The following is a 25,929-nucleotide window of genomic DNA, read 5'->3' on the forward strand; positions in this document are numbered from 1 at the left end:
ACATACTTAGAAACATTTAAGTCATACTCCAAACAGGTTTTTAAAAAGTTTCCTCTTTTCTTTGAGGGGGATTTTTACAGTAGGGGGATTTCAGAGAATCCTACAGTAAACCAGTGAATAGAGAAAGGCACTGTGATGGGAAAAGTAGTAAACAGTTTCAGAGCTCGAATTCCAGAACAATAAAGGTCTCTAGATGGAAGTGGGTTTGGGAAGTGTTTCCTAATTACACTGGCCTAACTCCTTAATCAGGAGAGACATGTGCTGAATCTTCTCTAATGCTTCCTTGTAGAATGGTAGATAACACAGCAACACTTCCAGAAGCTTAAATAATTCTATTTCATGTCATTTGGGATGTTTAGGTTTCCATTGCAAATGCTGTGTACAGTTTCAAGGTTAACCGATACATCTCAGGAAGACTACAATCCTGGATCCTTTAAGTTCCTTTTCTGCATGAAAAGTGTGTGACAACCTTATTACCCTGAGTTAGCTTACAGTTATGTAAGCATCTCTCAACTCTGACCATTTTAACTATACTCAAGACATGGAGACAGAACACACATAGGCAGTGCTTCAGATTATGGTGAGATGGACTAGTCAGATACAAGCAAGCTCTATTAAGAGAGGAATGAATTGAACCCTCTCACTGTCTAAAGACAAGCACTGTTAACATAATCCAGCCCCATGGTAAGCCAGTGTCCCATTAAAGATACAGCAGGCCAAACCCCTCAGATGGTCCCACTACAAATGGAGTTCCTACCAAAGGTATCTGCCATCCACTTTCCCTGTTAGATTCCTTTTTGATGCACACAGAATAGCTCTAAGTGGTCTCTCTAAAGCAGAACACAGTTTGTAGGTCACTTGGAGTCCAAAATAGATCAGCTAGCTGTTTCTCTTGGCCTAGTGATCGAGATTCCAAGTTTCAGAACCTCAGAAACTCTATTAACGTTTAAACAAGGGAACCCTAGATAACCTGACATACACAGGATGGAGATATGTGGATCATCTAAAACTTTTTAGGCCTTCTCATTGCTTAGCACCTTCTCTCTAGCCCTTGGCAACTCTGAAAATGAAAATAACCAAGGACTAATGTTGAGAGTCTGGAATGACTTGGAGAAATAACAGGAAAGGCTCAGAGGATCTGAACCCATGCAAATATGTGCTTCTTTGGTCTTTGCAGCTCTATCTTTTCTTGTTCTTGTTAATGATGGGGCAAATTTGGATATGCAATGTTAACAAGGTGCTTTAACCATAGAACAGGAAGAATTTAAGCAGTAACTCACATAAAAAAATAAATTTTAAAAGTAGTCTTATTGGCTTAGCCAAAGTTCAGGTTTAAGATTGCAGGATCCTATGGGCAAGCCACAGAACTGAGAGCACTTAAGTCAGGAATTAACTACCACTGCTCTCACCCCATACTTACAGCTTTGCAAAGAAGAGTTACTGTAGGATTTTTAATGGTTAAGAATTTTTAACCCATCTTGGTGTGGAAGAACTATTCTATATACCCAAATACTTAATACAGGCATACTGCAATTCACAAATACTACCTTAAGAAAAAAATTGAAGATTTCTAGCAACCGTGTTTCAAGCAAGTCTATCAAGCCATTTTTCCAACAGCATATGTTCACTACCTGTCTGTGTCATATTTTGGTAAATCTCACAATATTTCAAACTTTTTAATTGTTATATCTGTTATGATGATTTGTGATTAGTGAATTCCGATCTTATTACTGTAACTGTTTTGGGGGACGATGAACTGTAAGACAGTAAACTTAGTCATAGTAAGTATGTTTTTAACTGCCCCACTGAGCAGCCCTTCCATCCCTCGTCCTCTCCTCAGGCTTCCCTATTTCTCTGAGACACAACAATATTGAAAGTAGGCCAATTAATAACTCCACAATGGCTTCTGAGTGTTCAAGTGAAAGCAAGAGTAGTCACACATCTCCAACTTTAAATCAAAAGCTAAAAATGATAAAGCTTAGTGAAGAAGCCATGTTAAAGCTGAAAAAGGCCGAAGGCTAGGGCTCTTGGGGCAAATAGTTACCCAAGCTGTGAATATGAAGGAAAAGTTTTTGAAGGAAATTAAAAGTGCTACTCTGGTGAATACACAAATGACAGGAAAGCAAAAAGCCTTATTACTGATATGCAGAAAAAAGTTTTAACGGTCTGGATAGAAGATCGAACCGGCCACAAAATTCCCTTGAGCCAAAGCATAATCCAGAGCAAGGCCCTAAATCTCTTTTCAGGGGCTAATGCAGCTGGTGACTTTAAGTTAAAGCCAGTGCTCACTGGCCATTCCAAAAATCCTAGGGCCCTTAAGAATGATGCTAAATATACTGTCTGTGCTCTCTAAATAGAACAAAGTCTGGATGACAGAACATCTGTTTAGAGCATGGTTTACTGAATATTTTAAGCCCACTGTTGGGACCTACTGCTCAGAAAAAAGACTCTTTTCAAAATATTACGGCTCACTGACAATGTATAGTCACCCAGGCGTTTCAATGGAAACATACAAGGAGATCAAATAGTGTTTTCATGGCTGGTAACACAACTTCCATTCTGCAACTCATGGATCAAGGAGTATTTTACTTTCTTTTTTATTTATTATTTTTTTAAAGACAGGGTTTCACCATATGGGTCAGGTTGGTCTCGTAGTCCTGACCTCGTGATCCACCCGCCTCAGCCTCCCAAAGTGCTGGGATTACAGGAATGAGCCACCACACCCGGCCCGACTTTCAAATCTAATTAAGAGATAAATTTTTCAGCCAGGTGTGGTGGCTCACACATGTAATCCCAGCACTTTGGGAGGCCAAGGTGGATGGATCACCTGAGGTCGGGAGTTTGAGACCAGCCTGACCAACATGGAGAAACCCTGTTTCTACTAAAAATACAAAATTAGCCAAACATAGTAGTGCATGCCTATAATCGCACCTACTCTGGAGGCGGATGGATGAGACTTGCTTGAACCCGGGAGGCGGAGTTTGCAGAGAGACAAGATCACGCCACTGCACTCCAGCCTGGGCAATCAGAGCAAATTTCCGTCTCAAAAAAAAAAAGAGAATACATTTTTTTGTAAGGCTACAGCTGCCTTACAAGTCACAGACAGTGATTCCTCTGATGCATCTGGAAAAAGCAAATTGAAAACCTTCTGAAAAACATTCACCATTCTAGGTGCCATTAAAAATAATCATGATTCATGGGAGGTTGTCAAAATATCAACAGTAACAGGAATTTAGAAGAAGTTTACTCCAACCCTCATAGATGACAATTTTGAGGGCTTCAAGCCTTCTGCCGTGGAGAAAGCAACTGCTGACGTGATAGAAATAAAAAGAGAACTAAAATTAGAAGTGAAACCCAACGATGGGACTGAATTGTTGTAATCTCATGATCAAACATGAATAGATAAGGAGTTGCTTCTTAGGGATGAGCAAAGAAAGTGGTTTCTTGAGAAGAAATCTACTGCTAAAGATGCTGTGAATGCTGGAATGATACGAGGAATCCAGGGTATGACATAAACCTACTTGATAAAGCAGCAGCAAGTTTTGACAGGACTCCAATCTTGAAAGTTCTATTGTGGGTTAAATGCTATCAAACAGTGCTGCATGCCAAAGAGGGATTTTTCGTGAAAGGAAGAGTCAATCTGTGGGGCAAACTTCACTGCTGTCTTAAGAAAATACTATAGCTACCCCAGCCTTCAGCAACCACCACCCTGATCAGTCAGCAGCTGTCAACAGCGAAACAAGACTATCCACCAGCAAAAAAGACTGTAATTCACTGAAAGCTCAGGTAATGGCTACCATTTTTAGCAATAAAGTATTTTTTAATTAAGGTATATACACTGTGTTTTTAGATAGAATCTTATTGTACAAGTGATAGACTACAGTATTGTGTGAATAAAACTTTTATATGCATTGGGAAACCAAAAAATTCGTGAGACTCACTTTATTGTCATAGTCGCTTTACTGCAGTGGTTTGAAACTGAACCTGCAATATCCATGGTATGCCTGTACCCCCCCAAAAAAATATCCAGTATGAAATACACAACCATGTGTATATTAATATGACATATTGGGAACATCTTGATGCAGTTACCTTGCCACATATTTCAGTAGCAAACCAGTGCCAAACACACTTTTAGGCACTAAGTGACTTAATATATTCCACATCTACTTCTTGGAGGCCACATACTGACAGCAATCATTGACATACTTATTTCAACAGTAACATTTAAAATTACTATGGGAGCAAAAGTTCCCACGTTTCAGTTAAAAGAACAAGGGTAAATGCATATTTTAAAGTGTCTGTATCTGGTATGGAGAAGAAAGTATGGCACAATGATATGATCTGGCTGTGTCCCCACCCAAATCTCAACTGGAATTTTAACTCCCACAATTCCTACATGTCGTTGGAAGAAACGGGTGGGAAGTGACTGAATTATGGGGGTGTGTCTTTCCTGTGCTGTTCTTGTGATAGTGAATGAGTCTCACCGGATCTCATGGTTTTAAAAATGGGAGTTTTCCTGCACAACCTCTTTTTGCCTGCCGACATCTATGTAAGACGTGACTTGCTCTTCCTTGATTTCACCTTCTGCCATGATTGTGAGGCCTCCCCGACCAGGTGGAACTTTAAGTCCAATAAACCTCTGTTTTTTTTTGTAAATTGCCCAGTCTTGGTTATGTCTTTATCAGCAGTGTGAAAATGGACTAATACACACAGCTATACACACGTTGCCCGTTAACTAAAGGCAGTATCAATATTATTAAACATTTAAAAACCTTTCAGTTTCAAGGTTGTTATGGGAGTCTTCAAGCAGTCTAATTATATCTTCCTGATTAGAATCTTCCTTAGAAACACTAGTCAAAACACACTGTACTATGAAACAGATAAGACTAGGAAGTCTTAAAGACACCAGTTATAATCCTGATGCCCATCAAGTGCCCACTCTGCACAAGTTTTCACTCAAAACTGGAGGAATTTTACTGCCAAAACAATAAAAGTTGGGTACAATGACTAGTGTGTGAGTCTGCTTCATAAACTATCCATACTAATTTATGTTAAATTAGGATCCTATACTAATTTACATTAAAATATTAAATCCTCACCACTCAACAAAGGGATAATACAGAATTTTTAAGGTTGCAATGGAAATTTCCTTTCCATATTTAAAAAACATAAACCTCAAAAAGCCCAATTATTCTAAATTTAGAAACCAGTAATTTTTTCTTTAGGCAGAAATTAAAAATATTACCTATACTTAAAACCATACATCTCACAAATGAGTAGAAACAGGCTCCTTCAATTTTTTTTCCCTATGACAATTATGATGATTTAGTCAAAAGGATCTACTTAGGAATTAGTGCCCAAACGAGCAACATTTTTCAAGAGCATCTAGTTTCACATCAGTGTTTGCGATGTCAACTGCATTTCATTGAAACACATTGCAAAAAAAAAAAAAAAAATGCTTTTCTCTCTGGTCTGTAAGAAGGAAAACAGACTCTACTTCTCTACTACCACTCTACCCCAAATGAATCCTCCCTTCAAGATATTGGATGTTTATGACTCAAGAGCCAAACATCTAATTTGAACATTTAATAAGTGATTCCTATGGAATTTACAGTCATAAGCTGTTAATATAACTGATAAGCATAATAAAGATACCTTACAGCTGTGTGACATTTTATTACTTTTGCAAACTGCTTTTACATAAAATAGCTGCTTGGGAATTTTCAGAGTGACTGGCCATGATCAAATGCAGCTACAGTAGTGCTACGCAAGGTGTCTGGGGAATGAATCATGAGAGTTGTTTCCGTTTCTTTCTTAAAACAGGAAAAAACCAACCTGTCTTCATTTTTTGAAGATGCATAAAAAATTAGTTTCTCACCTTCTGGTATTTCTGCCACCATTTATATGAACACTGGTCTTCCCATGAGACAGGTTTTGAAGGAAATATCTGGCATTTATTGAGGGATTCTAACTGAACTGCAGACATGGTTGAAGGCAACACACATTCGGGAAGAATTTGCACTTTAGCTTGCTGGATTCTAAAATAAAGAGAACCAAGCATGGTATTCATTTCTAAGATCAACTAACTCAAACTATAAGTTTCTAAACAGTGATGATAATTTTAAACACTAAGATTTTCAAAATTTTATCTTTTAACATATTCATGAAATGCTGATGTTAAGATATAAAAACTTTCAGAAAATAATTTTATTTCCTAAATCATACCAAAGTTAAAACCAAAGTTAAACTAAGCTATGGATTTTCAATGTCACTGTGGAATGGAAAGGGAGATCTATACATTTCAGATAAATACAGTCTATAAATGAAACAAAGTTTTAAAAAAAATCAACATACAACTACTGCTTGATACTAATTTCTGAAACATTCTTAAGATACCCAAACTCTTCTATCCTTACTTCTTATGCTGCTTAACTCTTACATATATCCTTTCTCATAAGTTATCTGAGTAGAGAAATGTAGAGAAAAATCAAGAATGTATTTACATAGATGAATTAAAATAACACCAAAGAATTACATGCAGCCTTTCTGTGTGCATTCCTTTTCATTCTTAAAAGTTTACCTTGAATACACAAAGGATCACACTATACATTTTTTCTTAAAAGTTATTTAAAAATGTCATAATAAAGTCATTTCCAAGATGCTACTTGAGAATATAATTGCAAACATCTTATCATGAACTAGTGCAAACAGGAAGGCTGTAACTATGAGCTGTCTTCCCGTGAGGCGTTCTATCTTTTAGAGTATAGCTTTTGAAATGTAGAATATGTAACTATATTCAAATGCTACTACAAAACACTGTTAGACTGACAAAGTCAAATGTATTAAAAGTTTCTGCTTTATTACTACTAGTTATACCTAAGACTTCTAAGGTAGTCTTTCATAATAACCACTGTTTGACCACAAAATATTATGGACGAAATTCTGACATTTTACTTATTTATTGAAAGAAAATAGCTGAGTGTGTCAGAAAGTATCTAGGTTTAATGATAATAGTAGACTCACTCTACTAATTTTATTTCCTTCCTGCAAACTCATTAGAAATACTCAGAAAATTTCTGTCTACGTGACTTGAGAAAATGTTAAAAATTTTACTATAGTCAAACTATGGTCAAGTATTCTTGCATTATTAGAGCTCATTAGAAACAAAATCTCAATTTTCTTCACCTTATTCATGAACACAAATAACTTAATTATATTATTAAGGTAAAGTATATACCATCCTATAGAAATTTTTACAAATCTGATTCTTCTTTAAAGTTATAAGCAACTAAATTAAGAATTATGCTTTACCCAACTACTGTATAAGATTTGATTATGATAAAAATAGTAACATTATTGATCCCCTGTCTTATAGATCAAGTTAATAATTAGTCTGCAGTACAAGCTGTCTGAATTGTCTTGCAGGATTAAAGAATGCTCTCCTTCATCTGGTTAAACATGCCTAGGGTCCACTGCATACACAGTGACTCGTTCTTCTCCCAGCACCTGAGTTTTGTTTTTAACATAAGCTAGTTTTCTTTCTTTCCAACTGGTTTATCACAGTTGTTTTGTGATAACGGCAACATAATTTATACAAATGTTATAAAAACCAGTGAAATATGAGTACAACAATAACATTGCTTCAAGGAACATTAAGTTGAGACATAAAAAAACTGCTTTCAAATTAGGTACAGACAACTCTAATAGTAGGAAAAAACTGAACAAATCTGGAAAAAATTTGCACTTACATTGCCTTGATATTTAGAATCTCTCTTTAAAGAAAAACTAGCACTAAACTGTGGATAATGTACGATGAAAGTGTCAGAAAGTCTACAGTAATTTCCAATCTGCAGACCTGCTTCAATTAAAAGACCCTGGCCTCTCCAAATGAAAAATGAATCGATTTGTACACTTTAAGTAAAAATAAAATATTTAAGCTATGTATGTGTAACATTTTGTGATTTCCAGCTTAACTTTTCGACTAACAATTACTGGTTTCAATCATGACAGGTAAGAAGTCTTCCCTTGTGATGCCAACAGGATATATCAATCCCCTCCTCCTTTCTACATGCTAAGAAGTAGCAACTTCTGAAGAGTCCTACATCAATGAGACCTATGTTTTTATTAATTAAAAAAAAATTCCACGTGTTCAGAAGTGCATGCACACACACACACAGACACAGACTCTGGTTGCTGTATCTTTTTTTTTTTTGAGATGGAGCCTCAATCTGTTGGCCAGGCTGGAGTGCAGTGGTATGATCTTTGCTCACCGCAACCTCTCCCTCCCATGTTCAGATGATTCTCATGCCTCAGCCTCCCAAGTAGCTGGAATTAACAAGCATGTGCCACCGCGCACCCCACCCCTAATTTCTTGTATTTTTAGTAGTGATGGGGCTGGTCTCACATTCCTGGCCTGAAGAGATCCACACACCTTGGTCTCCCAGAGTGCTGAGATTACAGGTATGAGCGACCACACCTGGCCTCTGTAGCATACTTCTAATACATAAAGTATCATTTAGGTAAAAGACAAATGGATATTTTTATTTTTTAAAATGTTTTTCTATAAGCTTATTTCTCAAAAAAAAAATAAATGAATATTATATATTTTACTGGAGAAAGGGAAATTGGCTTGAGTTTCAAATGTGCTACGGATAAATTCTGGTATAATGGAAAGAGTACCAGTTTGGAAGTCAAGGGACCTAGAACCACAGGTCTGTCGCCTACTAGCTGTTCAGGCAAATTACTTAACCTCTCTAGTACTTGGCATTCTGATATAGAAAAGAATACACTGCACGAGTTCACCTCAAGAATGTCTTTGATTTCACCATTTCCAGTGAAGGGGGCTACAGGGCCAGAGAAGCAGTGGAGCCAAGAGACATCTCATTCCAGAGGCCTTTTAAATGCAGACAGACATACCCTTATGAGAGGCCTTAATAATGGGTCCACAGAATACTGGAGAGGATATCCCCCCCCAAGGCTTGTATAGTTCTGTCAGTTTGATGTTAATCTTTACTAGAGTCAAACAGCCATTCCTTGTCTTGTTTTCAGAGTTAATGATATACTGCCATCTTGTGTTCAATAGTTTTTCTACACTCAAAAGTCACTAACGTCAAGACAGTCTGAGCCCAAGTCAATTTTCCTTTATGGTTCTGGAATAGTATTCACAAATATTCAAAATTGTATGAATATAAGAAGTGCTTTAAAAATGGAACTGTTAGCAAAATCCACAGTAACGAAACAGTGTGCTAATTATCATAATGCAGACCCTACTGGAGATCATTCTTTCATTCATTCTTATAAAATTTATGGTCCTAAATGTAAAACATAAATAAGTCTTGGTCACTGTTCTCAAACAGCTTATCTACTGAGGGAGACAGACATATAATCCTGTAAGGACAGTGCAATGTGGTAAGGCTATCAGAATTTGCACAATGAATGTTCTGGGAAAGTACCAGGAGAGAACCAAACAGCCTAAGAGCTCTGGCAATCCCATCTCACATTACTTTATGCTCTCTTTACTCCAAAGAGCTGCCTGACACGTCAATGTTTTTACAATTCAAACATATATAGGTATGACCACCATGTGGAACAAAACAGACAAAACCTTCCTGCCCTCATGCTGCTGATATTCTTTTTTCATTGTTAACCCCCCACCCCAAAAAAACTGAGAACTTCCATGTGTTCAGAAGACATTACCTGTGCAACACAGAGGTGTGATGAGATTTTCAACTCTGAGTATAAATTGAAAACCAGTTCAGTAGTACTATATGGAACCCAAGATTGTGTATCTGTAAGACCTCACAGGTGACATGTCACAGTTGAGAAGCACTCCCTTAAGAGGTAATATCCAATGATCAAGACAAATGCTTTATTTTGTTTGCTTTTTAAAAGAGGATTTTAAACTAGACTTTTTGTGTCTGTTTTAATGTGTATCTCTTGAATTTGTGCAAAACCTAGTCATGAGAGCTATGCCAAACTGAGTAACTGCTAAAACAGTACACTAAGGGAATTTCTAAATGTCAGAAAGTACATAGAGTACAGGTATTTACTGATCACTTATTATGTAAACAGCATTTTTCTAGATGATATAAAATTCACACTAGAGATGGACACTAAATATAAATGGCTTGTATAGCTCAGACAGAGCAGTTGGCAGATGTAGCCAGTGTGGCTTTCAAACATCACAACAATGCTACAAAAACCACAGCTGTCCTGGTGAGCACACAGGCAGCTCACAAGCCTCTGGTCTCCCTAACCTCTTACCCTCTGAGAGTCCTTCAATCCTAAAGAAGCCAAGCCCCAAACAGCACTTCCCTTTGTGTTTACATTACTGTTCTCAAACCTGGAGGGACATTAGAATCACCTGAAACTCATTTTTTAAAAGATGCTGCAGCCTCATCACTCTCTGGAGATGGGAGATGAGGTTGGAACTCAAACTTCTATAGTTTTAAAAGCTTCCCAGGTGATTCTGATGCATAGCAAGGTTGGAAACCACTGGGCTATACCTTAGAAGGGAAAGAGAACAACTAGTTAAAAGTTACAAAATATGAAGAGTCAGCAGAATAGAAAAAGTACAAGAAAACCACTTCATTATAAGACATTCACAGAGCTTTAAGGTATATGTTATTTCTTACCCATCTGACTGTGTTCTTAGCTCAAGGACTTTGAACCTCTGTCTTCCAATTGCTTTCACTTTTACTATCTCAATTCCAAAATCCTGTTCTTCTCGATAGGCATATATCTCTGCTGTTGTTCCAAACTGTGCTTCCCTTTCCTGTATATTGCTTCCAAGCAGATTTTGAAAAGAAAGAAATTTGAACATTTGAATTTTAAATATACGCAAATTTGGCAAAATCAATATACATAAACAATTTATAGAACCAACCCTTCCTACAAAGCTATTATAATTTTATTTATTTATTTGACACAGAGTCTTGCTCTGTTGCCCAGGGTGCAGTGGCACAATCTCAGCTCACTGCAACTTCTGCCTCCTGGATTCAAGCGATTCTCCCGCCTTCACCTCCTGAGCATCTGGGATTACAGGCACACACCACCACACCAGGCTAATTTTCGTATTTTTAGTAAAGACAGAGTTTCACCATATTGGTCAGGCTGGACTCATACTCCCGACCTTAGGTGATCTGCCCGCCTCTGCCTCCCAAAATGCAGGGATCACAGGTGTGAGCCACCATGTCCCATTTTATTTATTTTTAAAGCACATGGGGGATATAGAAGGAGGATTCAAAAAGCACAATTAGAAAACTTTAGGAAAAGAAAAGATTTCTAGTCACTGAAAATAATTTAGAACTTACAGGGGTTTAAACTCATTTACCAAACCAAACATTCCTTCACTTTGTGAAATGACTTAACCATTTCTGCTGCTTATTGGCAGTACTGTATGGGGGTGGGAGCTTCCTGTATGTATTTCCTGCCTCTACTGCAGATTTCCTTTATTTGCCATGGGATACTCAAAAGTTCAGTTCCAATTTAAAATGGTACAGCTTATCAGTTTTGAGAGAGAAAGGAAAAGAACAGACCACTCCTTTTGGAAAAGTAATTATTTACATTCAAATATAAAAGCCTTATTTCTCTTTATTAAAGACAGTTTTTGAAAGTAAGATTCCAAAAATGATTTTCAAGAAATATTAATAATTAAAAATTTTTCAAATACCAGAAAGTTAAATTGTGTATGACAGTGAAGAGTTGAGTTAGATGTTAATGAAATGAACAAAAATACTCCAACTTGCACTATCAAATTTCTGCTTAACCAAATTCCTCACCTCACATTCTTATTCAACCTCTCCTGTACACGCAAAACAACAGCCTGCTTTGGCTTTAACACTGACCACTGCAATTACCCATGAGAGGAAATGTATTAAGCAAATGGACTCCAATATTTTACCTGTATGCAAGAACAGCAAAGGTTCTATCTTTCTGAATTAAATTCCGCACCATACTGACTTCTTGAGGGTGAAAAAGTTGAAGAGGTAATGTCTGTCCAGGAATCAGGATCATCATCACCTGTGGCAGAACTGGAATCACCTGACAGCTGTCATCATCGTGCAAAGTCCTGCCATGAAATTCTTCCATATCAGCGCCTAGGTACTATTTAAGAACATATATAGGTACAGTGTCATGATTGATATGTAATAAAAATACAAGCTCAACAGACTAAAGAGCAAATCACATTAAAAGAAATACAGGCTGGGCATGGTGACTCACGTCTGTAATCTCAGCACTCTGGGAGGACGAGGTAGGCAGATCACCTGAGGTCAGGAGTTCAAGATCAACCTGGCCAACACAGTGAAACCCTCTCTACTAAAAATACAAAAATTAGCCAGGTGTGGCGGCAGATGCCTGTAATCCCAGCAACTAGAGAGGCTGAGGCAGGGGAACCACCTGAACCCAGGAAGCGGAGGTTGCAGTGAGCCCAGACTGTGCCACTGCACTCACTCCAGCCTAAGCAACAGGTCAAGACTCCATCTCAAATAAAAAAAAGAAAAAAAAAGAAATACAAATAGGGTTATAAATATTTACTTTAAAAATGTGGTATATAAGCATCCCAAGTGAAAATATAATTTTTAATCTAACTTTAACTCTTAGAGAAGAATTTCTAATCTTTTATGAATCTCAAAAACATACAAATTCAGGAATTTTTTAGTACAAGCTATTTTCTTTTTACCAAGATAAGAAACATCTCTATGTCCAAATATCAAAAACAGCAAGTATAAAATGTTACATGTTCAGTAACACTCAGTACCTAGAAGTACTTAATAGCTCAATTACTAGAAAGATTATAAAGAGCAACAATTCCTCAAGCAATTCCATCACAACATAGTATCAAGCTTCTTAAAAATTACAGTTATGGCTGGGTGCGGTGGCTCACGCCTGTAATCCCAGCACTTCGGGAGGCTAAGGGGGGCAAATCATGAGGTCAGGAGATCAAGACAATCCTGGCCAACATAGTGAAACCCTGTCTCTACTAAAATATACAAAATTAGCCAAGCATGGTGGCGCATGCCCGTAGTCCCAGCTACTCAAGAGGCTGAGGAAGGGGAATCACTTAAAACCTCGGAGGCGGAGGTTGCAGTAAGCGAAGATCATGCCACTGCACTCCAGTCTGGTGACAGAGCAAGACTCCATCTCAAAAAAAGAAAATCTTAGTTACATGTTTATCTATTTGCAAACAGCCTATGTCCCCATCCACAATTTCTGATATCCAATAAGACAAAAAAATCTGTCACTTGTTTTTAAGAACTTTTTTCTACATTTAAGTGTATATTATATTAGCTCTATTACTAAATTACATACTGTATGTGATGTTGGCAGACTGGTGTCAAAATTTATGATGTTTGGTTTTTTGGCTTCTTTACTATCCTGATCTTCAACTTCCATTTCATCTTCTTCCTCACTCTCTGCTGTAAGAGTAGAATATTGTAAGAAACAAAAAAAATGAAAACCCTTTCAAACACATAATCTCATCTTCAGAAAAGGGGTACTTGTAAAACCACATGCCTTTGGTAAACTCTACAGTACTGTGAAGAGGCAGCCAGAGGGCTGGGGTTTATGCTGGGCTCTGTTACTATCCTTTTTTTTTTTTTTTTTTTAAAGTCAACTTTGAATTTTAGAATAGTTTAACATTTATAGAGAAGTTGCAAAGATAGTACAGAGTGCTCCTGTATGTCACACATACTTTTCCCCTATAGCTAACAATTTATATTAGCATTGTACATTTGCTACAACGAAGGAGTCAGTCTTGGTACATTATTATAACTAAAAATCACATTTTTTTTGGACCTCCTTAGTTTTTATCTAATCTTTTTGTGTTCTAGGATCCCATATTACATTTAGTTATCATGTGTCCTATCCTCCTCTCGGCTAGGGTGATTCTTCAGACTTTGCTTGTTTCCGAGTTTTGAGGAGTATTGGTCAGCTATTTTGTAGAATATCCCTCAACTGGGTTTTGTTTGATGTAATTCCCATGATTAGACTGAAGCTACGTGTTTTAGGGAGGAAGACCACAGAAGTGAAGTATTGTTATTCTTTTCTTTTTTAGAAATGGGGTCTGTCGCCAATGTACTGTTTTTATTACATATCAACCCTACATATTATGAACTATCCCTGCTGATGTTAACCTTGATCATCTGGCTAAAGCAGTATGTGTCAGGTTTTTCCACTGTAAAGTTACTCTTCCCCTCCTTTTCACATTGTAGCCTTAGGCAGCAAATCACCAGGTGCAGCCTACACTCAAGGGGTGATGAATTACGTTCCACTCCCTTGAAAGGGAAATACCTATATAAGTTATTTAAAATTCTTCTATATGGGAGATTTTTCTCTTCTCCTTCACCAGTAATTTTAACACCTCAGACAACTCATTCAGCCCAATTAAACTTCAGTTTCCTCATCTGCAAAATGACAGGCTTGAACAAGTCAATCTCTAAGGTTCTTTCAAACTCCCAACTTCAAAGAGCTCCTACCTAAGAAAGAAAAGAAGTAAAGCAGGCAAGATCTGTTCATTAAAAATGAGAGAAAGAATCTTCCAGGAAGAATTTTACAGCATTTTTCTAGTGACATCATTCCCCTGACTGTCACCATTATTATGAAATGATGGCTGGGTGTGGTAGTTGACACCTGTTATCCCAGCGCTTTGGGAGGCCAAGGCAGGCGGATCACTTGAGGTCAGGAGTTTCAGACCAGCCTGGCCAACATCTTGAAACCTCGTCCCTACTAAAAATCAAAAATTAGCCGGGTGTGGTGGCAGGTGCCTGTAATCCCAGCTACTTAGGAGGCTGAGGCAGGAGAATCACTTGAACCAGGCATAGGTTGCAGTGAGTTGAGATTGCACCATTGCACTCCAGTCTGCGGGACAAAGATTTTGCAATCATTTTCATACCGTTTTGCTTTGTAATTTTAAATTTAAAAATAAAGTTGGCATAAAACATTAAACATTTTAAAAGAATGTCTTAGAAAACCAGATGTTACACATGACAGCAAAGAAAATTAGAAAAAGCTACACAATACAGGTGCTATTCTACTAGCTGTGAGTCTGTCCTTTTCATACAAAGTATGAGTAAATTTCCTGTCCTAGATCAATGATTCTCAACCACAGGTGATTCTGCCCCTCAGGGGATATTGGCTGTCATAACCAAGGGAGTCTGACTGGCATCTAGTGGGTAGAGGCCAGGTATGCAGCTAAATATCTTACAATTCACGAGACAATCCCACCCAAAGAATTCTCCAGCCCAAAAGTCAAATGCTGAAGTTGGGAGACCCTCCCTAGATGGACAATAAAGGATTACTGAATCTCATTTCTTACTCCCCAGTTCACGTATTTTTAAATGCCCCAAATAAACTTCTAAATTGATAAAATGCCATTAGAAAATAATCCTTTTTTTCCTTTGTGCATATCATTATTTAAGTCAAACCACTTCTAACCAGGTCCCTGACAGAAAATACAAATGTTTTTAAATATGGTAACCTTGGACTTTCTATTTATTTCTACAATTTCCTAGATATAAAAATCCCTCAAAAACAGAATGACTTCAACTTATATGTGGTCAGTGGTTTAACACTTCATACAAATTTTCCTTGGAACATGTAAGTTTCACCAAGAGATAAAGAACAATCTAAATGAATGAGAAAAATATTCTAAATCAAAGTCTTTGTATTTCCAACTCTGACAGCATGGCTATCACTTGGCACGCAGCACAACCCATTTTACTGTTCTACTACAGAAAGTTTAAAAGATAAACTATCAGCTCAAAGGCTGGAATTAATATTGTTAAAAATTTACATTTTAACTCTTCTGACTTCCAGTCTCTAAATAATTTCTTTAGTAACATTTTTTCATAAATATGGCTAAAAATCACTTTCCCCTACTGTTAACTTTTCACTTGCCTAGGATAAATTCTTCACATCTCAAATATAAGGCTTTTTGTTGGAACTTAGAGGATTTACTCTTCAGAACAACTCGTACTACATGGAATTATGGAAAATCCAACGTTTTTCTACAAATAAAACTTGTGTAATTTGGAAAGGCATTATTGCTATATCTACATCATCTCTGGGCCCTCTCTCAATTTTTTTCGGAAAAAAAAAAAAAAAAAAAAAAAAACCACATATGCTGTTCAGAGCTATCAGAGTGAACTCTGATGACTCATCTCATGCAGAGACACCATGTGAATGCTGACAGAACATCACTATCCTCCCTCTTCTATTCACCATTCTCCCTGAAACACTGGATTTGGCACAGAGAGTAGGGCTAATGTCTCTGAAAAAACAGCTCAGCTTTCCATCAAAGGCTGGCATACTTACCTTTATGCCAGTTCAGCTAGGACGGCTTCAAGAACAATCACTGACTATGACTTATTTTTATAGGAAAGTTCTCTTCTATATGGTGGGCATGCACTCAATCTCTTCCTCTTTTAATACATGCTGCTAGCAGTAGACAAATTAATCTTCCAAGCATAGATTTCCCTAGGCAATTACCTGATACCTAACATTGTTTCTTGGCAACCCACAGGAAAAACCCCAACCCACCGCAAGAGATGCCAGTTTGTCAACAACTTAGACCCAATCTACCTCCTAGGCCTTATGTCCCACAACTATATCCTAAATATGTGCTTTTGGATGTCTCCTGATTTACCGTAAAAGGCTTCTCCCCAACTCCTCTGACACTCGAACAACCTGTCTCTGAAAAACCATAAAAGCATTCACTTATCTGGCCCTAAATCAACCACCTCTGCAGCTGATTTAGGTTTAGTTATATTCTCAGGAGCCCTGCCTAGATAGTAAACCTCACGTATCAGATTCCGTATTAGCTCTTATTTCATCCTCAAAACAACTAATATACTGTCTGTCAAATAACCAAGGGATGCAGGTAATAGTCTCAAGTTTAGATGCATCTTTTGAAAAGCATTCCATCAAAAATTTATAAAATATTCCATGCCTTTTTGTTTTCTGCTCAGTATTTCAACATAAGGCCAAGGTCTAAACACTTCACACAACACACAGGAAAAAGAAAAACTATCTCTGATTAAGCATATTCGTACACGCCTGAGAAAAACAGACCAGTAGTAAGAAAAACAAACTGAATACAGAAGTGGTTTAGAGATAGGACAGACACACCCGGGCTGAAATCCTGGATCTGCAACTGTGTGACCTTGGGCAAGTCACTCAACTGATCTGCAAATCCATTACTCGCTTATCAAATCGGAAACTGAAAACTGATGTGGGAAGGATTAAAAGGCGAAATGCATGCCAAGCGTTAACTGCAAGGCTCTTAACATGGTAAGTGCTTAGTACATGTTAGCTTTCACTCTTAATAAAAGGAAGGAGTCCAGCAAAAGTAACAGCTGTGAATCTGACCCGGTCCCCTAGTTTCAGAGCATTTTCTAGGAGCTAAACTCAGGAGACAGGGAGGATGGAAGGATAGGTTCCCTGTTCTTGGGAGCAAACGCCACCCCCCACCCCACCCCCAACAACCTAGCCCACAGCTCGGGGCGACAGAGCAGCAAAGAAAGCGCCGCGACTCCATCGCTGGCCGAGGGCCGACGTGAAGCGGCTTCCCAGTGCGGCCCTGCTGGGCTGGCTGGCCAGTCTCCGCGCCCCGACGCCCGCCTCCCAGGCCCAGCTGCACCGCTAGCGGCTCCGGGCCTCGCCCCAATCCCGCCTCCAGGGAACGGCTCCGGGCGGTTACCAGGCAGAAGCGGCAGGTGGTTACCCATGTTGTGCGCAGCGTCCTGCTGATCTCCCTCGCCGGCCATGTCTGTTTACCCGCAAAGGAGGCTGGGACAGGGCGGCGCCGGGGACTCCGGGGGAGGGTCCGCGTCGCGCCGCTGCCGCGCACCGGGGCCACAGCGCCTCCTGGCGGCACCAGAGGAGCAAAGGCGGCGCCAACCCAGACCTGGAAGTGATGCCCTGGGCGGGAGGACAATTAAAAGCCTGTGCTCTGCCCAGGACAGAACGCTGTCTCCTGCCATCCATGGCTAAGTGCCCTGCGTACGCGCTAACAGAGCCTTCACCTTGTTCCAGCCCTTAGCATGACTTATTTAATCATCACATTTTGCATTTGGAGAAACTAAGGCTGAGAGCCGTTAGTCTCCACCTTGTTCTTAAACGAAGGGGGCAGAAAGCAAATAGAAACCTGTTCACGCAGCATTAGTTTTAATTCTTAAAATAAGAAACATGTATATAAAGCCTGGGGAAATGCATCAGTTATTCGGAGAGTGGTTGAATTACTGCTGATTTTCTTTTCAACAACTTCAGTAGTTTCCATATATGCACATTCCAAAATTATCAAGTATTAATCAGAAACATACTTGAAATGATGATTGCATAGAACGGAAAAAAGTCCTATAATTGGTAAGTAAAATTGTCCGAATATAAACTAGCCTACTCATTATGACTTCAGCTATGTAAAAACAAGTCACTAAGTGGCAAAAAATAAAGACTATGTAAAAAATGAAGATAATTCTCTTATAATGGTGGAGTTGTGACTGGTAAGATATTTGTTTTGGAGGGTAGACAAAAGTTTTCTTGGTGTATTTTCAACATCATATATTCAGTGAGGAAGGAAAACTGAAAAATCCTTAAATGAAATACAGCAATACAGCATCTAAACACGGTGGTGGTGGTGGTGGGTGGAGGGTGAGAGGAAGCAACAGCATTCCTAGACAGAAAAGTCATGGATCTGAGATTTGAGAAAATGATTTCAGAACATCTGCCTCCCTGATAAGTTACAAGCGGAAAGCTCCCTTGTGACAGGGGCTTGTGAAACACTCCTATTTTGCCTTCTGTCTCCCAACCACTCCGTGGCCTTGGTCAAATCACTTACAGCCACACGCCTCAGTTTGCCCATTTGCAAAATAGGAACGAATCAAATAGTGTTGCATATTTGTTCCAGTTAATAGTGTCTGCAATATTAATCATAGCATCACCTTTTATGATTAGGTTAACAACAATTACTTATATTACGTGATGAGATAATGGAGTTAAGGTGATCATTCTGGTCAACCGAAGGATTATTCTATGCCAGAATGCCAGCACAGAAATGATGAGGGAATATCCGGTGTATGTGTGTGAGCGTGTGTGTGCACATGTAAAAAAGAGAAAACGCTTGTGCATGCTGGGAGCATGCACTAAGTAATAGGTGTGTGTGTTTGATGCTGTAGCATTATCAGTCTCACTATAGTTTGTAGAATTTCAATAATCTCTGCTTACCTGCAACAGAATTTTCTTTACACAAGCATCTGGCTTCTAAACAAGGACGTTCTGACTTTCCACTGGTCCTCCCCAGAGGTGACAATGGAATTGTCTGAACCCTGGGTAAATTGAGAACTCTCTGGACAAGAAAGCACAGCTGCAAGCCTGGTAGAGTCCACAGATGTGGTTGGAGAAGCACTGGCTCTTTCTTTCTTCTTTTGTGCATTGCTTCAAGATTGCCAGAGCTCCCATCTCCATATCTTTAACTCCCCATTCTCCTCCTTTTCTCCCCTCTTTTCACATTCACCATCTGCTCCCTCCTTCATTTTATCCCTTCAGAGTCTACCCAGTCGTCCATAGCTACACGTTTCAATAGGGATAACAACAGATGACCATTGAACAAAAATATCTAAGTAAGCAGGTTTCTTGGATTAAGCACTGGTTATTAAAACCAAAAGGAAAACATGATCATTTGCCATTGATTTTTAATTTGGTAAATTTATCTTGAAACAAGATACCATTCTGAGTTCCTGACATTTCCTCTTGGTTGCATGAAATGTCGAAGGGTAAGGAGCTCCACAAACCAGAAGGAAGAGAAATATATAGGTTCTTAGATCACTGTCTTACAGCTCAAGAAGTAACTTTAATAGCACAGAATTGAGGCTGGTATAAGATGCGAGAAAATGTAAATGAAAAAGACCATGGCTCTTTCAATATCTGGCTTCTACACATTATTAGCAGCAAGAGATAACCTATGCTTAGAGAAGACGAGAAGACATTTCTGTCTCCCTGGTTTTTTTTAAATTTTCTCTCTACATATATATCTATTTCTTCCCCAAGACAGGGTCTTGCTCTGTCCTAGGCTGTAGTACAGTGGTGCAATCTTGGCTCACTGCAACTTCTACTTCCCGGGCTCAAGTGATCTTCCCACCTCAGCATCCAGTGTACCTGAGACCATAGGCAACCAGTCACCACAGCCAGCTAATTTTTATATTTTTTGTAGAGATGGAGTTTTGTCATGTCACCCAGGCTGATCCAGAACTCCTCAGTTTAAGCAATCTGCCCACCTTCACCTCTCAAAGTGCTGGAATTAAGGGATTAAGGCATGAACCACCATACCTAGTCTCATATTTAACACATGTTTTTTAACGTGTTAAAGAATGCTACTATTCTGGTCTAAGTAGTTGATTATCTCTTGCCTGGAGTATCGCAATAGCATTAATACCGGTTTCTCGGCTTCTACCCTTAGCTCTACAGCGCTTTCTCAACAAAGCAGTCTGAGTGATCCTGTTAAGCCACAAGTCAGATCATGTGAATCCCCAGCTCAGTACCCTTCCTTGGCTTCCCATTTCCCTTGCAATGGTCCTTATAATGCACCCTGGGTCCCCTGTGTCCAGCCCTGATGTCACTTTGCTGCTGCTCTGTGGGCTTTCCCACCCCTCCATCAACACTGACCTTCTTCTTCCACAACCACATGAGCCCATGACCACCTCAGGGCCTTTGCAATTCCTTTTCCTTTGCCTGGAATGCTCTCCTCCTGTATGGATGCATGCCTTTCTCCCTTACATCTTTTGGGTCAAATGTCCCTTCCTTGGAGAGTCCTTCCTACACCACCTAGTGTCAGATTGTGACCCTCTTCCCAGACTTCCCACCATTCTCTACCTTCTTCTCTGCTTCGTTTGCCTTCAAAGCATTTCTCAGTTTCTAAAATACTATGAGGCCTGGATGACAGAATGAGACCTTGTCACCAAAATAATAACAGAATAATAAAATACTGTGAGGCTTACTTTTAAAAATGGTCTCATTTCTTACCCCTCAAAGATATAAGGTCTGGATGGGGGATCTCTGCTCCCAAGAACAGGTTCTGGCAATTAAAAGCTGCTCAAAAAAACGTTCATTAAATGAAAGATGAATTGCACAGTTGTTGCAGACACTGCTGATTTCCTACCTACTCAACAGCAATTCCTTTCCTGCCTTGCCAAGAACTCTGATTTTGTTTGGGGCAATAATGTGCTCTGCTATGGGGTCGTGTTTGCTATAAGCCTGAAATAATGAGCCCACTCTGTTTCCCAAGCTCCTCTATGGCTGATGGTATCACCTGACCCGGTCCTGGCTGATGACACCTAGAGAAAGTCAGCTTGGCAGCCTCCGAGAATGATAAAGGGGGAAGATGACTTTTAGAAGAGATTTTCCGCTGTGATTAAAGGCTAAGATGTCATTCCTACCCACTTCCTGCTGGGGTGAAGATTAAGACCCATATTTGTTTGATGGATAAAGCCAGCCAACCTAGACCAAAGAGCCAAAATTTTTTAAAGGAAATTGTGGATTTTAGAAAAAGCAAAGCTAGATTAACTTGCAGGCATATTCGGTTACCATTTTTTGAATAGATGAATTCATTAATTTTGGAACTGCATAAATCCTCCCATGCTTTCTCCCTTGGGGCAAAAGCATGGGTGAGACCCAAGCAGCTCCATGGGCACGCTCCTGTCGCAGTGCTGCAGTTCCCTCTGCCACTCTGTGAGACAGAGGTCACAAACAGGTGGCCTTCCAAGCTAGAGGCTTTCTTGTCCTGTGTGGTATTTTGAGTTTTTGAATTATACGATTGCCAGCCAGCATTTGGCAATTGAAGAGTGCAGATACCAATATTGATTTCCAGCTTCTCTTTAAAAATCGGAAGATTTGGCAACAATAGATCAGATTCATGCATGGGAACAATTATCTGCAACTAAATAATAATGCCTGGTTTAGATGGGGCAGCCCCTGTCGGTCACAGAACTCAACCGGCCAGTATGTATGTGTTACCTGCCTAGGTCTGGCCTGCATTTGTGTATGCAACCACTTATATGAGTATGTAGTAATAGATAGGGCAACCCCACATTGCAATTTGCCCAGGACAGCCCTGGTATGTGTTTGTTCTATCAGCGTAACTACCAGAGCAGCCCAACCCCCTGCCTCATTCCACTCTTCGAAGTATGCCAGTTTGGACAATAAATTATCCTACATATAAAGCGGCAGAGGTGCTCGCAGCACTGTAACTGGGCTATGTGGACATCACTGTCTGCCTGGAGGGTCACATTCATATTCAGCCTCCTTTGACAATGAAGGGTCATAATTATCAATCTTTAAATCCTTTGTAGCTCTCTGATTCAGGCACAGAGAATCATGTTCATGAATTTTCTTTGAACTATGCTAGTTGTGCTGTCACTAACTTAAAATAAAAAGTCTTTAGAATTAAACCAGGGTAATTCTCAAGTTCCCAGTCTTCTGAGGCTACAAACAATTTCCTAAACTTGTCTCAGTGGAAAAATCTTTGAAAGTTTTTTGGCAACATACAAATCAGGAAAAATAGTAAAAATTTCAGGAATGCTTTTTTTTTTTTTTTTTTTTTTTTTTTTAAGTCTCCTTCTTATCATCAAGTTCAGGGGCTGGAAGCCATGTCTGAGGAATGTGTACAGCAGCATTTTATCCTGTAAATCCCAGAATTACCAGAGAATGAAAGATAGATCTTGTCAGCTTTATGCAGACCTAGAGAGAAGAAAAACAGGGAAGCCTACTCTGTTAGCTGGCACGAAACCAGACATCATAAGATTATTTCATAGCCCCTTCAAAATGTTGACAATTTATTAATGACTCAGTTTCCTATTTCAGTAATATGGTGAATAATTTGGGATTTGAAAAAAATTCCTTTATATGCAACTTTCCCTGCTACAGTAATATTTTCAGGTACACCAGAGCCTATACAAGACCCAGGCATGTTGGATTATTTGCAAAAAAAGTTATTTGTGATGATGCTTAATGTTGCAATTTACTGAGACTTCCTGCCAGTACATCCATCTCTGACTTGACAGGTAAAGTAGGGAAGATTTTTGCAAGATAGTAAAATGTTGGGCAATTTATGGTTTTTAAACTTGTGTGCAAAACTGTGTTCATGACTCACCCAACAGCTTGTCCTGACACTATGTGCTGTTTCCACTGGAAGCAAAGGCATACAGAATATTGCAGAGGGATGAACACAAAGCAGTGGAAGAGAAGACCTTGGTTCTATTCATTGCCTTGTTTCTACATGTAATTTTATTTGGGTTATTTCAATGTCTCCCTCCCTGGACTTGTATTCTTGGTCTTGCAAATAAGGGTTTACAAAGGCCAGGATATGTGAGGTTTTGCTACTGTAACAAAATTTCAGCAGCTTAATTAACGGAGGTGTATTTTTTGCTCAAATCAAATATTCTTTGGACTTGGTGACTCTCCAGGGCACCATATTCTTGCCTGTTGACAGATCACCAGGCAACGCTGCTTTGGTCTTGTGGAACCCCCAGATCAGTATGTGCCTCTACAGTTGCAGAGTGCCATGGCTGAAAGAAAAAGCTTGGAGAATTGAATGCTGTCTCTCAAATGCTTCTGCCTAGAAGTTACACATATCACCTTCACTGATACTTTACAGGCTAAGGTGAATCCCAGGCTCAATCTAACTTCAAGGGAACAGAGAAGTCTACTACTCTGTGTAGAAGAAATGGAATTTGGATACATTAGTAGTCTCTGCCACAGGGTAGTACTAACTTAGTGACTTTCATATTTGTGTACATATGTTGATATATGCATATATGCATACAAATGTATACATGCATACACATATATATTCACATACATAAGCTTCAAAATTCTTTGCTCAGAGGAAATCTTACATGGAAATGTAAACATAGCAGATGAAAGTGGAACTACTAAGGATGATGTTCTTGGCTCCTATCACCGTTTTATACTTGAAGAAGACCAACATTTCACAATCCCTGGATAGTTCTAAAATCCTGCGATGCTATTCAGTGGCCAGAAACAGAATAACTTCATAAGAAACTAGCTGATAAGCAACTTCAGCAAAGTCTTAGGATACAAAATCAATGTGAAGAAATCTCAAGCATTCCCATACACCAATAACAGACAAACAGAGAGGCAAATCAAGAGTGAACTCCCATTCACAATTGCTATAAGGAGAATAAAATACCTAGGAATACAACTAACAAAGGAGATAAAGGACCTCTTTAAGGACAACTAAAAACCACTGCTCAAGGAAATAAGAGATGACACAAACAGATGGAAAAACATTCCATGCTCATGGTTAGGAAGAATCAATATCGTGACAACGGCCATACTGCCCAAAGTAATTTATAGATTTAATGCTGTCCCCATCAAACTACCAATGACCTTCTTCACAGAACTGGAAATAACCACTTTAAATTTCATATGGAACCAAAAAAGAACCTGCATAGCCAAAACAATTCTAAACAAAAAGAATAAAGCTGGTGGCATCATGCTGCTGGACTTCAAGCTATACTACAAGGCAACAGTAATCAAAACAGCATGGTACTGATATCGAAACAGAGACATAGACCAATGAAACAGAACAGAGGCCTGTAGATCAACGCCACACATATACAATCATCTGATCTTTCACAAACCTCACAAAAACAAGCAATGGGGAAAGGATCCTCTGTTTAATAAATGGCATTGGGAAAATTGGCTAGCAATGTGCAGAAAGCAGAAACTGAACCCCTTCCTGACACCTTACACTAAAATCAACTCCAGATAGATCAAGGACTTAAATATAAGACCTAACACCATAAAAACCCTAGAGGAAAACCTATGCAATACCACTCAAGACATAGGCATAGGCAAGGACTTCATGACTGAAACACTAAAAGCAATGACAACAAAAGCCAAAATAGACAAATGGGATCTAATTAAACTCCAGAGCTTCTGAACAGCAAAAGAAACAATCATTAGAGTAAACCGACAACCAACAGAATGGGAAAAAATTTTTGCAATCTACCCATCTGACAAAGGGCTAATATCCAGAATCTACAAAGAACTAAAACAGATTCACAAGAAAAAAAACAAACAAACCTATCCAAAAGCATGTGAAGGATATAAACAGACACTTTACAAAAGAAGACGCATATGAAGCCAACAAACATATGAAAAAATGCTCATCATCACTGGTCATTAGAGAAATGCAGATCAAAACCACATTGAGATACCATCTCATGCCAGTTAGAATGGCGATCATTAAAAATTCAGGAGACAACAGATGCTGGAGAGCATGTGGAGAAATAGGAACACTTTTACACTGTTGGTGGGAGTGTAAATTAGTTCAACCATTGTGGAAGACAGTGTGGTGATTCCTCAAGAACCTAGAAATAGAAATTGCATTTGACTCAGCAATCCCATTACTAGGTATATACCCAAAGGACTACAAGTCGTTATATTATAAAGATACATGCACACATTGTATTATAAGGACATATCTCAGTACTGTTTACAATAGGAAAGACCTGGAACCAACCCAAATGCCCATCAATGATAGACTGGACAAAGAAAATGTGGCACATATACACCATGGAATACTATGCAGCCATAAACAACGATGAGTTCGTGTCCTTTGTAGGGTCATGGATGAACCTGGAAACCATCATTCTCGGCAAACTGATACAAGAACAGAAAATCAAACACCACATGTTCTCACTCATAGGTGGCTGTTGAACAATTAGAACATGGACACAGAGAGGGGAACATCACAACTGGGGTCCATTGAGGGGGTAGGGGAGGAATAGTGGGAGGAAGGGTGGGGAGGGATAATGTGGGGAGAAATGTCAGGTATAGGTGATGGGGGGATGGAGGCAGCATACCACCTTGACATGAATGCATCTATGCAACAATCTTGCATGATATGCA

The 25,929-nt window shown here is 39.0% G+C and overlaps 1 protein-coding gene across 3 annotated transcripts in view; it reads right to left on the reverse strand.

The window, feature by feature from the left end:
- Positions 1–17,810, reverse strand: part of CRBN (cereblon) — a 29,669-nt gene extending 11,859 nt beyond the window's left edge. Inside the window, exons 1-6 of one of the 3 annotated variants that reach the window (XM_037734814.1) lie at positions 17,702–17,791; positions 17,131–17,221; positions 13,315–13,421; positions 11,906–12,108; positions 10,638–10,787; positions 5,882–6,041 (exon numbers count right to left, since the gene is read on the reverse strand). In XM_037734814.1, the coding sequence (XP_037590742.1) occupies positions 5,882–6,041; positions 10,638–10,787; positions 11,906–12,108; positions 13,315–13,398 (597 nt within the window). In that variant the 5' untranslated portion in view covers positions 13,399–13,421; positions 17,131–17,221; positions 17,702–17,791. Of the gene's footprint in view, positions 1–5,881; positions 6,042–10,637; positions 10,788–11,905; positions 12,109–13,314; positions 13,422–17,130; positions 17,222–17,701 lie in introns of all 3 variants that reach the window. The other 2 variants (XM_017518265.2, XM_037734813.1) reach the window with 2 other exon arrangements.
- Between the last annotated feature and the right edge of the window lie 8,119 nt (positions 17,811–25,929).

This window comes from Cebus imitator, unplaced genomic scaffold (genome assembly GCF_001604975.1).
Source record: "Cebus imitator isolate Cc_AM_T3 unplaced genomic scaffold, Cebus_imitator-1.0 Scaffold667, whole genome shotgun sequence".
Classification (NCBI taxonomy): Eukaryota; Metazoa; Chordata; class Mammalia; order Primates; family Cebidae; genus Cebus; species Cebus imitator.